The sequence below is a fragment of the Octopus bimaculoides genome, chromosome 3, assembly GCF_001194135.2.
Source record: "Octopus bimaculoides isolate UCB-OBI-ISO-001 chromosome 3, ASM119413v2, whole genome shotgun sequence".
Lineage (NCBI taxonomy): Eukaryota > Metazoa > Mollusca > Cephalopoda > Octopoda > Octopodidae > Octopus > Octopus bimaculoides.
Window position 1 is genome coordinate 45,948,205 of NC_068983.1, and position 12,630 is coordinate 45,960,834.

General features: G+C 35.0%; 2 protein-coding genes across 2 annotated transcripts in view; both read left to right on the plus strand.

Annotated features, from left to right (window-relative positions):
• The window catches only part of LOC128247367 (neurogenic locus notch homolog protein 2-like), a 37,659-nt gene extending 31,208 nt beyond the window's left edge, over window positions 1-6,451 (plus strand). The window contains exons 17-21 of the mRNA XM_052966736.1: window positions 331-521; window positions 1,104-1,287; window positions 2,981-3,214; window positions 3,993-4,205; window positions 6,326-6,451. Of these exons, the coding sequence (XP_052822696.1) occupies window positions 331-521; window positions 1,104-1,287; window positions 2,981-3,214; window positions 3,993-4,205; window positions 6,326-6,339 (836 nt within the window). The 3' untranslated portion in view covers window positions 6,340-6,451. The remainder of the gene's footprint in view (window positions 1-330; window positions 522-1,103; window positions 1,288-2,980; window positions 3,215-3,992; window positions 4,206-6,325) is intronic.
• A 5,049-nt stretch (window positions 6,452-11,500) lies between these two features.
• LOC128247368 (matrilin-2-like) overlaps window positions 11,501-12,630 on the plus strand; it is an 11,987-nt gene continuing 10,857 nt past the window's right edge. The window contains exon 1 of the mRNA XM_052966738.1: window positions 11,501-11,624. Within this exon, the coding sequence (XP_052822698.1) occupies window positions 11,549-11,624 (76 nt within the window). The 5' untranslated portion in view covers window positions 11,501-11,548. The remainder of the gene's footprint in view (window positions 11,625-12,630) is intronic.

Here is a 12,630-nt window from a genome sequence, read left to right on the forward strand (position 1 = left end):
ATATATATATATATATATATATCTTGGCTTTGCGCGAGGCCAGCAAGCTTAGTAAGTCGATTACATTGCAACGAGTGCTCAAATAGTGTTTCTTTTACCGACTCCGAAAGGATTACAAAGTCGACCCTGGCGAGATGCCACATGAACAGATTATTGAATATGATTATTCTTTGGTCATTGTACATTTCGGATCCAAATTTGCCTGAGTCTAGTATTGATTTAGCTTTTTTCGTATCATTGACACAATTGAATCTTGGTAATGAAATGCTTTTTCTCTCCTGTAGCAATCAAACTGAGTATTTAATTATATATTTTAAAATGTGATTTCAGCAAAAGTTTGTCCAAATAAACAAATCTACAAGATCCGAACTCCCACTTGCCAACCAACATGCGTGAATACTTCACCAAATTGCACAGCGTATACCGACGGTTGTGTGTGCGAACCTGATTATATTCTTAGTGGTTCGGAATGTGTTCCTAAATCAAAATGTGGCTGTCAAATTGAAAATCGTTATCTAACGGTAAGTTTTGGAAGTGAAAACCCCTTTATTGTCTTTTATCTCCAAGGAATTTTTAACTGGAAATCAGAATTTATTACATATTTCTATGGCTGCATATTTTTATATCTTTGTGAATGATATTTTCTATATTTAATATTCTAAAAGGATTTACGGAGTTGTACTTGCATAACAAATGACCTGATCTGAGATTGTGTGCGCAAACAAAAACAATTGCAGCGTGAAAGGTGTTTATAAGCCATTTAAAAACACACAAAAACCAGTTTGATTCACTTCAACATTTGAATTTAATTTAAAATATTTCGTCGCTTTGAAACGACGAACTGTTCACTGACGGAATTTTGCCAAGCGGTGATGGCTGGACAAGCACAGACACAAAGACACGCACACATAAATATATATATATGTCCATATATATATATATATATGTATGTATGTATACATGTATATATATACACACACATACACACATATGTGTGTGTATGTATGTACATACATACACATATGTGTGTATGTTTGTGTATACATTTCTGTATGTGTATTGCATTTTCTAAATAATTGTCGTCGTGAAAATATTTGTTCTAGGTGCTGGAAGGTTATTACTCCTCGGATTGTCTAAATAAAACCGAATGCCAAGAAGGTGGAAAAGTAATTATGAAACCGAAAGTTGCCTGTGGTGAACACAGCCAATGCAGAATTAAAGAAGGCAAACGTAGCTGTTACTGCGACGACAGATTCACATTTTACAAAGGCAAATGTGAAATGCTAGGTAAGGCTGCCGATCTTTTAAAATATTCATAAAAATTTATAAAAATTTATAAAGATTACAATGAAATTTTTGTAGAAACATTAGTTTAAATATGTTTGAAGAAGTGTTTATCTTTTATATATATATTTTTTTTTTTACACTTGTTTCGGTCACCAGACTGTGGCCTTGCTGGGAGATTCGCTCGACTAAAAATTCTTCAACTGTCTTGAGGAATTTTTAGTCGAGCAAGTCGATCCGAGTACTTATTTTTGTAGAAAACCTAATACTTATTCTAGCCGTTTTGTTTTGCCGAAGCGCTAAGTTGCGGGGACGTAAACACACCAACACCGGTCGTAAAGCGGTGGTGGAGTACAAAAACAGATATAAACATTCCCCCACATCTAAGCCCCACACACACACACATACACACACACACGCACACACACACACGCACACACACACACACGCACACACACACACACACACGCACACACACACGCTTGTGGTTCTACACCTAATACCAAATCCATCTTCTGATTACTTAATCAATTGATATTATCATTATTATATATACGACAGGTTTCTTTCAGTTTCCATCTGCCAAATTCACTCCCAAAACTTGGGTGTTTGTGTGTTTACATCTTCGTAACCTTGCGATTTGGCAATAGAGACCGATAGAATAAGCACCAGGCTTAAAACATGTACTGAGGTCGATTGATTCCACTAAAGATTCTTCAAGGTTGAGCCCCAACATGGCCTCAGTCTGGAACCTTTATGAGCCACCTGAACTCCTTTGGTACCAGGACACTTCGTAAAATTATGGATTACTTTTGGTCGGATTTTTCGTCCAATCAACGACTCTACTGAGAAACCGGGATGTTTCTGTAACTTCTATGATTCAGGAGCGCCAACTCAGGCTGTTTGGCCATGTTCGATTTTCCGAGCTTGACGCTGTTTTTTGTGTTCTCTTCACTGAGGATCTGGCTGGGTTGACGGCTCTTGTTGGTCAACCACATGCCACGTGGCCACGGCAGATAAAAAGGTATCTTGTGAAGATGGGGACCGCCTGGGACTCTATTAAAGGGGTCGCTCGGAAGAACCTGGAAATATACTGACAAATGGCGAATGCAACAACGGGCTACAACAGCGCAAGCGCCATCAACCACAAACAAGGCAATTTTTAAGCTTAAGTAAACTATAGAACTATATAGCTGAAATTTATTGAAAAACAAACGACGAAGACAGGTGTATGAACAACAAGTAAGTGTATTAGTTTGACGTTTGGGGAAAAATGAAAAATGTTATTTACGTTTCGAGCTTACGCTCTTCAACAGAAAGGAATAAGAGAAAATCAACGTAGAGAGAATGAAAAAATAAACAGAGAGAGAATGAAAAAAACTTGTATATATATATGTGTGTGTGTGTGATTGTGTATCTGTGTTTGTCACCCCCCCCCCATCGCTTGACAACCGATGCTGGTGTGTTTATGTCCCCGTAACTTAGCGGTTCGGCAAAAGAGACCGATAGAATAAGCACTAGGCTTACAAAGAATAAGTCCTGGGGTCGATTTGCTCGACTAAAGGCGGTGCTCCAGCATGGCCACAGTCAAAAGACTGAGACAAGTAAGAGTAAGAGTAAGAGTATATCAGCGGTCCAATATGACGAAATGGAACTATAAATATTTATGTATTTAATTTATTATTATTATTATTAGGGTTGACAGATTTCATTCGTGTACAGAATGCTAAGTTAGACACGATACCCATCTTTACGTATGTGGTTCCACACCCTAATTTGTGTGCGAAGAAATGTCAGGAATTAAAAGGATGCAGGGCTTTCAACTATGACAATGAACACGAAATTTGTGAATTGCTCTCTAAAAACGCGGCTTCAAACATTGTTTTGAGATCCATCGATTGCGAAAACAGAGATTATTATCAACGTAAAGGTAAGAAATAGCATGAAATATATTTTTCTGTGTGAGAGTGTAGGAGGAGCGACAGAGGCAGGTGTAAGTTTGCGAAAGATCGATCGTGGGAGGTTATTTCATTTCCTGCTTAAAACCAATACATTTACACAACCTTTTCAAACTACGCGAACGCTACTTTATCAGTATTCATTCACACATATTTTTGAATAATGTGTGTGTACGTATGTTATATACTTACACACATATATGTATACATGTACATATATAAAACGTGTGTGTGCGCGTACGTGTATGTGTGTGTGTGTGTGTCTTTGTGTTTGAATGTATGTCTTGTAGAGGTTTTATATATCTATAAAATTTCTAGGGAACATGATATAATTCTTTTTTCGAACTAGATCTCGAAGCATACATAAAGCTATAGATAAAATCAAGTAGATATTGGGCTGAAAAACCCTTCTGAATAGAAAACGTCGAAGGCGTCGAAATTTTCCATCCAAACAAGTATTTACACGCTGTTTTTTATAGCTCTATGTGTGCTTGGAGATCCAGTAACCTAGAAGAATATATATAAATATAGATAGATAGATTATTATTGTTATTATTATTATTATTATTATTATTATTATTATTATTATTATTATTATTATTATTATTATTATTATTAATATTATTATTTCTTTATTTACATACATAAATACACACGTACACAGAGGCAGAAACATAGTATTCAAAACATAAACGTGATCATTCATTCTAATCTCACATACATGTTTTTTTCTTTTCAATCTTTTCCAAGGCTTTAAAAATATCATTAAAGGAGCAAGTGTCGCCGAATGCAGCAAACTGGTTGAATATCATGCAATAAAAACCTTTGCCGATTGCTCTGCATTGTGCGTTCTAAAGCAGTGCTTAGCCGATGAGTTTTCCGAAAGCAAGCAAATATGCAAAGTAATACCAACCAATAGGCATAGTTTTGAATTATATGGTAACGAGCCATGGACCTTTTACGGTGAGATATTTTAATTATAAATGCTGATGTTATATAACGAGACTGTACGAGGCTAATGTTGACACAGGCTGCTAAGAAAGTTTACATTATATGTGTGTGTGTGTGTTTGTGTGTGTTTATGTGTTGTGTAGGTATGTATGTGTATATATATATATATATATATATATGTGTGTGTGTGTGTGTGTGTGTGTGTGTGTGTGTGTGTTCTGACTTAACAGCCCTCCCTGTTTGTTTTCACTGTCCTGCTTTTGTTACCAGCTTTGGCCCTCCGCAAAATCCCAAATTATATTTAATTTGCTTTGCGGGAGAAACTGTTTTGTCGAAAACGTATCTTGTCGGGAAATGCTCGAAATACGGATTAGAAAAACAGCCGACAACTGATGAAGGGTCGTTTTTATGTTGCGAGTCTTGCTCCCCATTTGTTTCCTTCGTTGTTCGCAAAAAAAGTTCATATTCCATGTATTCGTATTTCGTATTCCATATTTTCGTATTTTTTGTTGTTTACATTCTGTGACGTCCTGTGCCCACATATGCATGTGTATATACGTATATATGTAAGTATGTACATATACTTATGTATATATGCATATATATATATATATATATATATAGTTTAAATTTACAGAAAACAAAAGACTAAGACATGAGAAGGAACAACAGGCAGGTGTGTTAGTTTAACGCTCGAGAAGGACGGTAAAGTCGTTGACGTTTTGAGCTTACGCTCTCCGACAGAAAGAATTAAGATTGAAAAAAACGGAGAGAGAAAAATGCGTGGGAATTAGCGGTTCAACATGAAATATATATATATATATATATATATATATATATGGATGTGTGATGTGTGTATTTTCCCCTTGTTTACAATTAACACGGAAAAATAAGTAAACACTTACCAGGGCAGCAAAATAATCACACATGTAATAAGGACATAACACAGTGTTTCTAAATGTAGAAACTCCGAGTTGATGTGAAATGTGTTGTATAATATATATATATAAATAAACGGAGTTAAACGCAGGTGCTATTCAAATTCTTTTACTTCCAGCATATGTTTCGAAGATAACATTGATATTATTCCAAAGGAATAAAATGGTGTAAAACGATGTAATCTTCTAATCAGGGAAAGAAAGAAAGAAAGAAAGAAAGAAAGAAACCAAACTCATCAATGAGTCATTTTTACAGAATGTGATGGATATGTATAATGATGAACGAAACGCTATTAGGTTTTTTTTTTAAAAACGTTAGAAGATATAACGTCAAAGGTAGCCTATAGAAAGAGGAGAGGTAAAAGAAAGAAATAAGAAGAAAACTAATAAATGAGAAATATAGAGCAATATGTGAATTAAAATAAAAGCTTAAAGGTTTGGAAATAGATATATCTAGTGGAAGTAAATGTTAGAAGAAAATCAATGTTCAAATTATATAGAATGGTAGATATCACTTATATGAGCTAAAGGTATGTTTCTGTCAATGTTTACATCCAGAAGCACGCTCTATAAACGTGTTTACAAGGGGATTCTTAGAAAATAGAATAGAAAACAGTTCACTATTACATATATATGTATATAATATATATATATATATATGTGAGTGTGTGTGTGTGTGCGTGTGTGCGTGTGTATGTATGTATGTATGCATGTATGTATGTATGTGGCATTCTCGCTAGCGGGTGCTGGGGCAAATTTTCATCTCCCTCCTATATTTAGAGGTTTTAACATAGTACGTCAATACGAGACGAATACCCCAGTAAATGGGTATTTCAGTTTGATATTACACAATTGCGTAAACTATATTATAAAACGTGAACTCAGAGAACCGTGCGGCTATCGCAGAAAGCTCTATTCACGAACTCGACTATCAGTCCAATAAATGCATAAAATTGTTTTATATATGATGAAGAACGAGAAAATACCCTTACCTTTAATAAGTGCTCCAATTATAGTGGAAAGGTTGAAAGAATATATCCTCACACCAAAGATCTGGCGCAGATGCTTGCAAGAGTGTGGATTCTGATAAAGTGGCACAACTTGCCAAGCTGTGCTGCTAAACTGGGCGTCCCTGGTTTTGTAAGTGTTTGTAAGTTGGAATAAATAATAAAAATTATTTTTATTCTTTTTCAGGAAGAAACATTTAGTCTCCTTTGCTGTGTGGAGGTCAATTTACCAACCCCGTCATATTTTCTTTCTTGCATATGTCAACAACATGTAATGATATTTCCAAAAATAAAAATTTACCTCATTTGACAATGTTGTTTCTAGTTTTGTTTCGCTTGTCTTGTTCATTTTCTTGTTTTCTGATATTTTTGACACTTTAAAAATAATAGCTCGCCCTTTCCGAGCGCAGTAGTAGGTCAATGCCGTCACCATCCCGGGTACTTCAAACGTCTTGTTTACTGAACAGAACTGCGTAGCGTTTCGAGTGGTGCCGCTGTCCTAAGTGAAACTTCAGAGGCAACCAGATACTAAACAGCTCGATTGGTCTTTTGCCTTTACACCCGTTTCCTACGATCGATTTTCACAATCGAGACACTTCAGGTTTCTATCAGAGTTTCCTCAAGCTTCGACATAATCGAACGAAGAAAAATAAACATTAATATGTTCTCAATATTGTCTACTGGATATTTTACCGTCATATATAATATATAAACCAAATATAAACCAAATAATGCTTTATAGTCTATATCCTGAAATATTGCAATCCTAGCATAGCAAAATACCTCCATCTAGCATAAATATTACTCTTTAGCACAAAGCTTCCATTCACCAGAAACAAGGATGAGTTCGTTTGTCTTATGAAGCTAATCTTTCCTATACGATCACCCTTCATATTTAGAATAAGAAATGATACATCGATGCTTTTATCCTCATAACTGTCTTCATCTGTACCTATACTAAAATGTATAGGCCTTAACTAGTTGTGTCAATCAACAAATATTCATTAAATGAAACAATTCATATGTACCACTTGCACAATATTAATTTATTAAAATTACATATGGATATACAGTGCGGTTGTAAATATTTGGGTACTCTAACAAAGCTACTTGACATGAGAACAGCCAGTGAATAGGAGAGAATGTGAAACCACAAGATGAGGGAAATGACTGAATCGTGTAAACCCTGTAGTATCTCTGATTAAGGCTGTTGACAAGGAGATTAGATGTGAGAAGTGAAAGACTATCATATGGGGAAGAAGCAACATGACTCATACAAACCTGGGATAGCTTTGTGCTGAGTTGTATTTTCTCACCTTCAAATAACTGTTGATCCATAAGTTTCTAACAATCGCATTAGCTGTAAATAAGTGAAGAAGTTAAATAATCGAAAGCTTATATCTCTAAAAGACACTTGGGAAACTAAGCGCCAGTGGACAGGTGGAATATCATTTAAGAAGAAAAAAAACTCACCTGTCAACAATTTCCACATAGTATGGGCCATAATAAAAACTAGGATTTACAATATTTTTCTAATGATATTTTTTTCCAATAATACTTTTTTCCAAAATCTCATTAAATTTTGAACCGAGATCTTGGTTGTTGTTTTTTTATAAACACCTGCTAGGTAATCTACCTGTTTTAAAAATCTATAATGCCCTTTGCATCGTCAAATCAGTTCTTTCTCTCACATTGTTAGGTAAAAACCTGTCACTTCTCAGTAACTTTTAACTTTGAGTCTCTGATCTCCAGTTTTTAAAACAATTCCGGTTCCTTTTGCATACTTACAGATGTCGGTATATCTCCTTAGTTGGTTGTCAGTAACCCTTGTTTCGTAGCCTTCGTTAATCTCAGGAACTGTAGGTGAACTTTGGTTTAATTTCAAGGATGTAACAGAAATGGCCGTTAGCATTTAAAGCAGCCATATCAGGTCCAAATATTCTACATGTTTTATGTTCAAATTGGTCAGTTTCAGTCGTTCACACCTACCCTAGGTTATCATTCTAAAAATTAACAGTCACATCATCAAACTCTTTAAGTTACGAGATAATAAATGATTAATTAAAACAAAGTGTATAAATAAGCATTACATCTGACATGCTCTATTGTTTTTTTATTAAAACGTCGAAGAGCTTCTTCTTACTATAATAATAATAATAAATGGTTTACCTTCTGCAAAAGTTTTTCCTTTTTTGAATTCATAAAAATCTGGATATAAACCCCTTCCAAATTTTTTTCCGTTTTTTTTTTTTTTTGGTGGGGTGGGTTCTTTAACAAAATTTATGGTACAAATCTGGCATTCACTTTGCTCGTAGTTAGTAAGCAAGTACACTATTTGTCTGCATAAAATTAAAACTTACAAACAGTATGCTGCCATTGTATATGACAAATATTTTACCATTGAAAACCAGTTTTTTTCCAATGCCTGAACAAAAGTATCTTACAGAACTAATTTCTAAAAGTAATTTCTACCAGGGCTTCAAAAATTGTTTCCTAATTTGTTACTCACGTCTGTGTGTACTGTTTGATATGCCTAGCAAAGAAAAACAACACTCAATTCAGTGAGTGAAACCACTGTATTTATTTCATGAATACACGAGTTATACGTGAACTGCTTCAAGTTTCATGCTCAGAAAGTGAGGTGTTCGAACTGGTTGTATGGCGAACTGTGTACGATTCGAGTCATAAAATATGAGGAAAAAGAAATACATGAGAAAAACCTAGCTTCCAAGAGCGGATTAACTCCATTTCTTTTGTAGCGTTTAACATTTTTCTCATAATCTTTATAGTTTTTCTTGGTATTACCTTACAGATAGCCATGGTTTATGTGTCTGACTAATTGCCGCATCGTACTCAGTGCAAGCTAGTCCGAACACCGCATCATCAGAACATAAAACTTGAAGTAGCTCTCGTATAACTTCTGTATTCATTAAATGATATTTCATTCTCATTGAATATATTGGGGTTTGTTTGCTGATCCTATCAAATAGCGAAGAATACATTATAATTCCCAACACGCGAATTTACACCGCAAATTCAGGCAGATTATCACATATTATTGGCAAGATATCCACAGGTTTAGTTGAGGCTTCTAATGTTTCAACCAACACAATGCAGAAAAGGATTTATACCACAAAGAATACTCCATCAAGAATATACCTACACAGTCTAATAACCTATATCTTAGGATGCTCCCAGGTAGAGTTGAGACATGGTGAGACTGTTGTGCTGGAAGATCCTATATTTTGACATCGGGGTGATCCCACCCCGCCACGGAACGCTATGATTTAAAACGACCCACAGTGTATGATATTAAGCTTCATTTGAAGACGACCTCCTAGATACTCTAACCAACATTAAATTCCATAAGTACAGTAGCCTTTCTAGGTTTAACTGATATTAAAACCTTTAGAAGCTAAAAATAATTCTGTGCTTTTTTCCTTATTAGATTTATATGATGTAAGGAAAGATAAATACGATGTGTTGCTAACCGATTGTATCTCTAGTAAATGTAATGAGGTGAACACATTTCAAAATAGACATCAATGACGAAGGTAAACTCCTTACACACGTAATAAATTTGACGATAGGATAGAATATTTAACTAAAAGGGAAACTTTAAAGGATCAAGAATACAATTTCTCAAAGAGACCAATCTGTAGATTTATATGCCCTACTAGAACTGAAATAGGTTTTATACACTAGCCCCCATCTTTACAAAAACGAAAGTGATATTAGCAATAAAATTAGAAAGGCTACAAAACTGCAGCAGTGGGCCAAAAGTAGCACCGTCATAGGCTAGTATAAAAACATAGAGAATAAGTTTAAAGATTATTTCATACAATTTGATATCTGAACTTTACTCCTCGATACGAGACCCTTGCTACATGATGCAATAAATGCGCCTGAAAATATTATTCTATTGGCCAAACAAAGATTTAGTTAAACATGCATCCAAACTTGCTTCTCAACCACGTGGTTCTGGGTTCAATCCCACTGCGTAGCACTTTGGGTGTTTTCTCCTATAGCCTCAGGCCGACCAAAGCCTTGTGAGTGGATTTGGTTGACGGAGACTGAAAGAAGCACGTCGTATGCGTATATGCATACGTGTATGAGTGTATGTGTGTGCGTATGATAGAGGGAGATCGAGTGTGTATATGTGTGTGTGTCTTTGTGTCTATGTTTGTTTCCCCACTTGACAACCGGTGTTGGTATATTTACGTCCTCATAAGTTAGCGCTTCGGCAAAAGGGACCGATAGAATAAAGACCAGTCCTTCAAAAATAAGCACCAGGGTAGATTCAGTTGCCAAAAATTCTTCAAGGCACTGTCTCAGCATAACCACAGTTTAATGACTGAATCAAGTAAAGGATAAAAGAAAGTTTTTATACTAATGCTTGTTTCAGAATGAAACAAATAATTTTTTCAGTGAAATATACGTGATCCTTTTTCAGTATAGAGAGAAAAGGTATTATAAATCGCGGGGCTAATTGTTTTCAATTGATATTTGTACTTGTGGCGAAATAAAACCCTACGCGTATCTCCCTTAAAACTAATAACGAAATTAGTACCAGTAATATACTTATATTTTTATCAGTTACTGTATTTAACGCTGAATTAAGGCAATCAATATCCATGATTATTTGAATGAAAAAATGTCATTTGTCTTTCGTTGATGACTTAAAGTCGCTTGATATTTTATGAGAAACGATATTGAGTCAACAATAAGAAATTTAAGTGTAATCCATAAAGGATATATGTTCTAATACGAAAATATAAATCTTCCTATTGTTAGCCATTGTCTATTAATCGCTGTGGATTATACGGCAATGAAACAGCTGTAATTGTAATGAAAAACATCGATGCCACAGAAAGCTCGTTGATATGCACAACTTTTAACCATAACTGAAGTAGTGGCAAAAACAAATATCCATGATACACAATCAAATGCGAGATAAATATTTACAAAAAGATTATGTATCTGTGTGTGTGTTTGTGCATGCTTGTGTGTGTGTGTGTGAGTGTAGGTGTGTGTGTGTGTGTGTGTGTGTGAGTGTGTGTGTGTGTGTGTGTGTGTGTGTGTGTGTGTGTGTGTGTGTGTGTGTGTGTGTGTGTGTGTGTGTGCGTAAGTATGAAGTACATTATGGTAGGATAAGAAGAAAAATATTTTCAATTAAAATATGTGTATGCGTGTCTTTGCACGTTATTATAAACATATATGTACAAATGTATATATTTGCAGGTACACATACATACATGCAGTTAGATAGATAGATTTTATATATATGTATACGTATACAAATATATACATACATTTATGTGCGTAGAAGGGAAGCGAGGCTTGTATATATATAAGAGACAAGATACAGCATCCAGGCATTCACTTGCTTCTACTCGTATCTACATTCAGTATGAGGTTCGTGATGATATCGCCGTTTACTTTTCTGTTGGTGACCCTCCAGTTGTTGCTGCCATCTTCATCATACTGTAAGTTATATATATATATATGCATGCATGTATGTATGTATGTATGTACGTATGTATACATGGGTGTGTATGTATATATATGTATACATACACATATGCATACGTGTGTATGTGTGCCTATATATATTATATATTTTGTATCTCATGAAGCCTTTAATAGTTGTTTTGTCTTTCGTTCGTCTCGCACATGATTATGACTTCATTCTGTTTCCACATTGGTACATTATCACGTTATCTCTCTAATTCCTTTCCTGTAAAGTACAGTAATACTATTGTCCCACTATTCCTTTCTTGCAAGAGATATATCTTCTTCTCTCCACCCTATATTTCACTGTTTGCTTGCGTAATGCACTTGCTGCGATCTATTGATCCCTCTCTCTCTCTCTCTCTCTCTCTCTCTCTCTCTCTCTCTCTCTCTCTCTGTTTCTTTCTTTCTATTCTCCCTCTCTGTGCTTCTCTATATCACTTTCTACCTCTATGACTCCCTCGTAAAAACACAAACGAATATTAGTGGAAAACTGCAATTTACAATGGGACACGTAGAGACATATATGATTATACCTGCACAATAACCGTAAGTAGGTCAAGGTAAATCTTTAATGAACACCCCTCGTATGTATGTATCTAATTTTTCACTCTGTGGAATACTTTCTAATTCTCTGTTCAATTATTCTACACGTAGCCTCTACTTCTTCCCTGCTACTTATTTATATCTTCAAATTCAACTTTATTCTTTCTTTATGGCACTTCTCTCAAGATGAGGCACGCATACACACACACACACACACACACACACGTGTGTGTGTATGTGTGCGTACACGAAGCGACAATTTTTAAATACAAATAAATGATCGAAAAATGATGAGCTAACGCTAGCCAGAATCGAACCCACAAATCAACGCTTACACGGCTCCGTAACTTACAAAGCCTTTCTGGTTTGTTTAAAAATATTATATGTGGTATATATATATATATATATATATATAATATATATATATATATATAT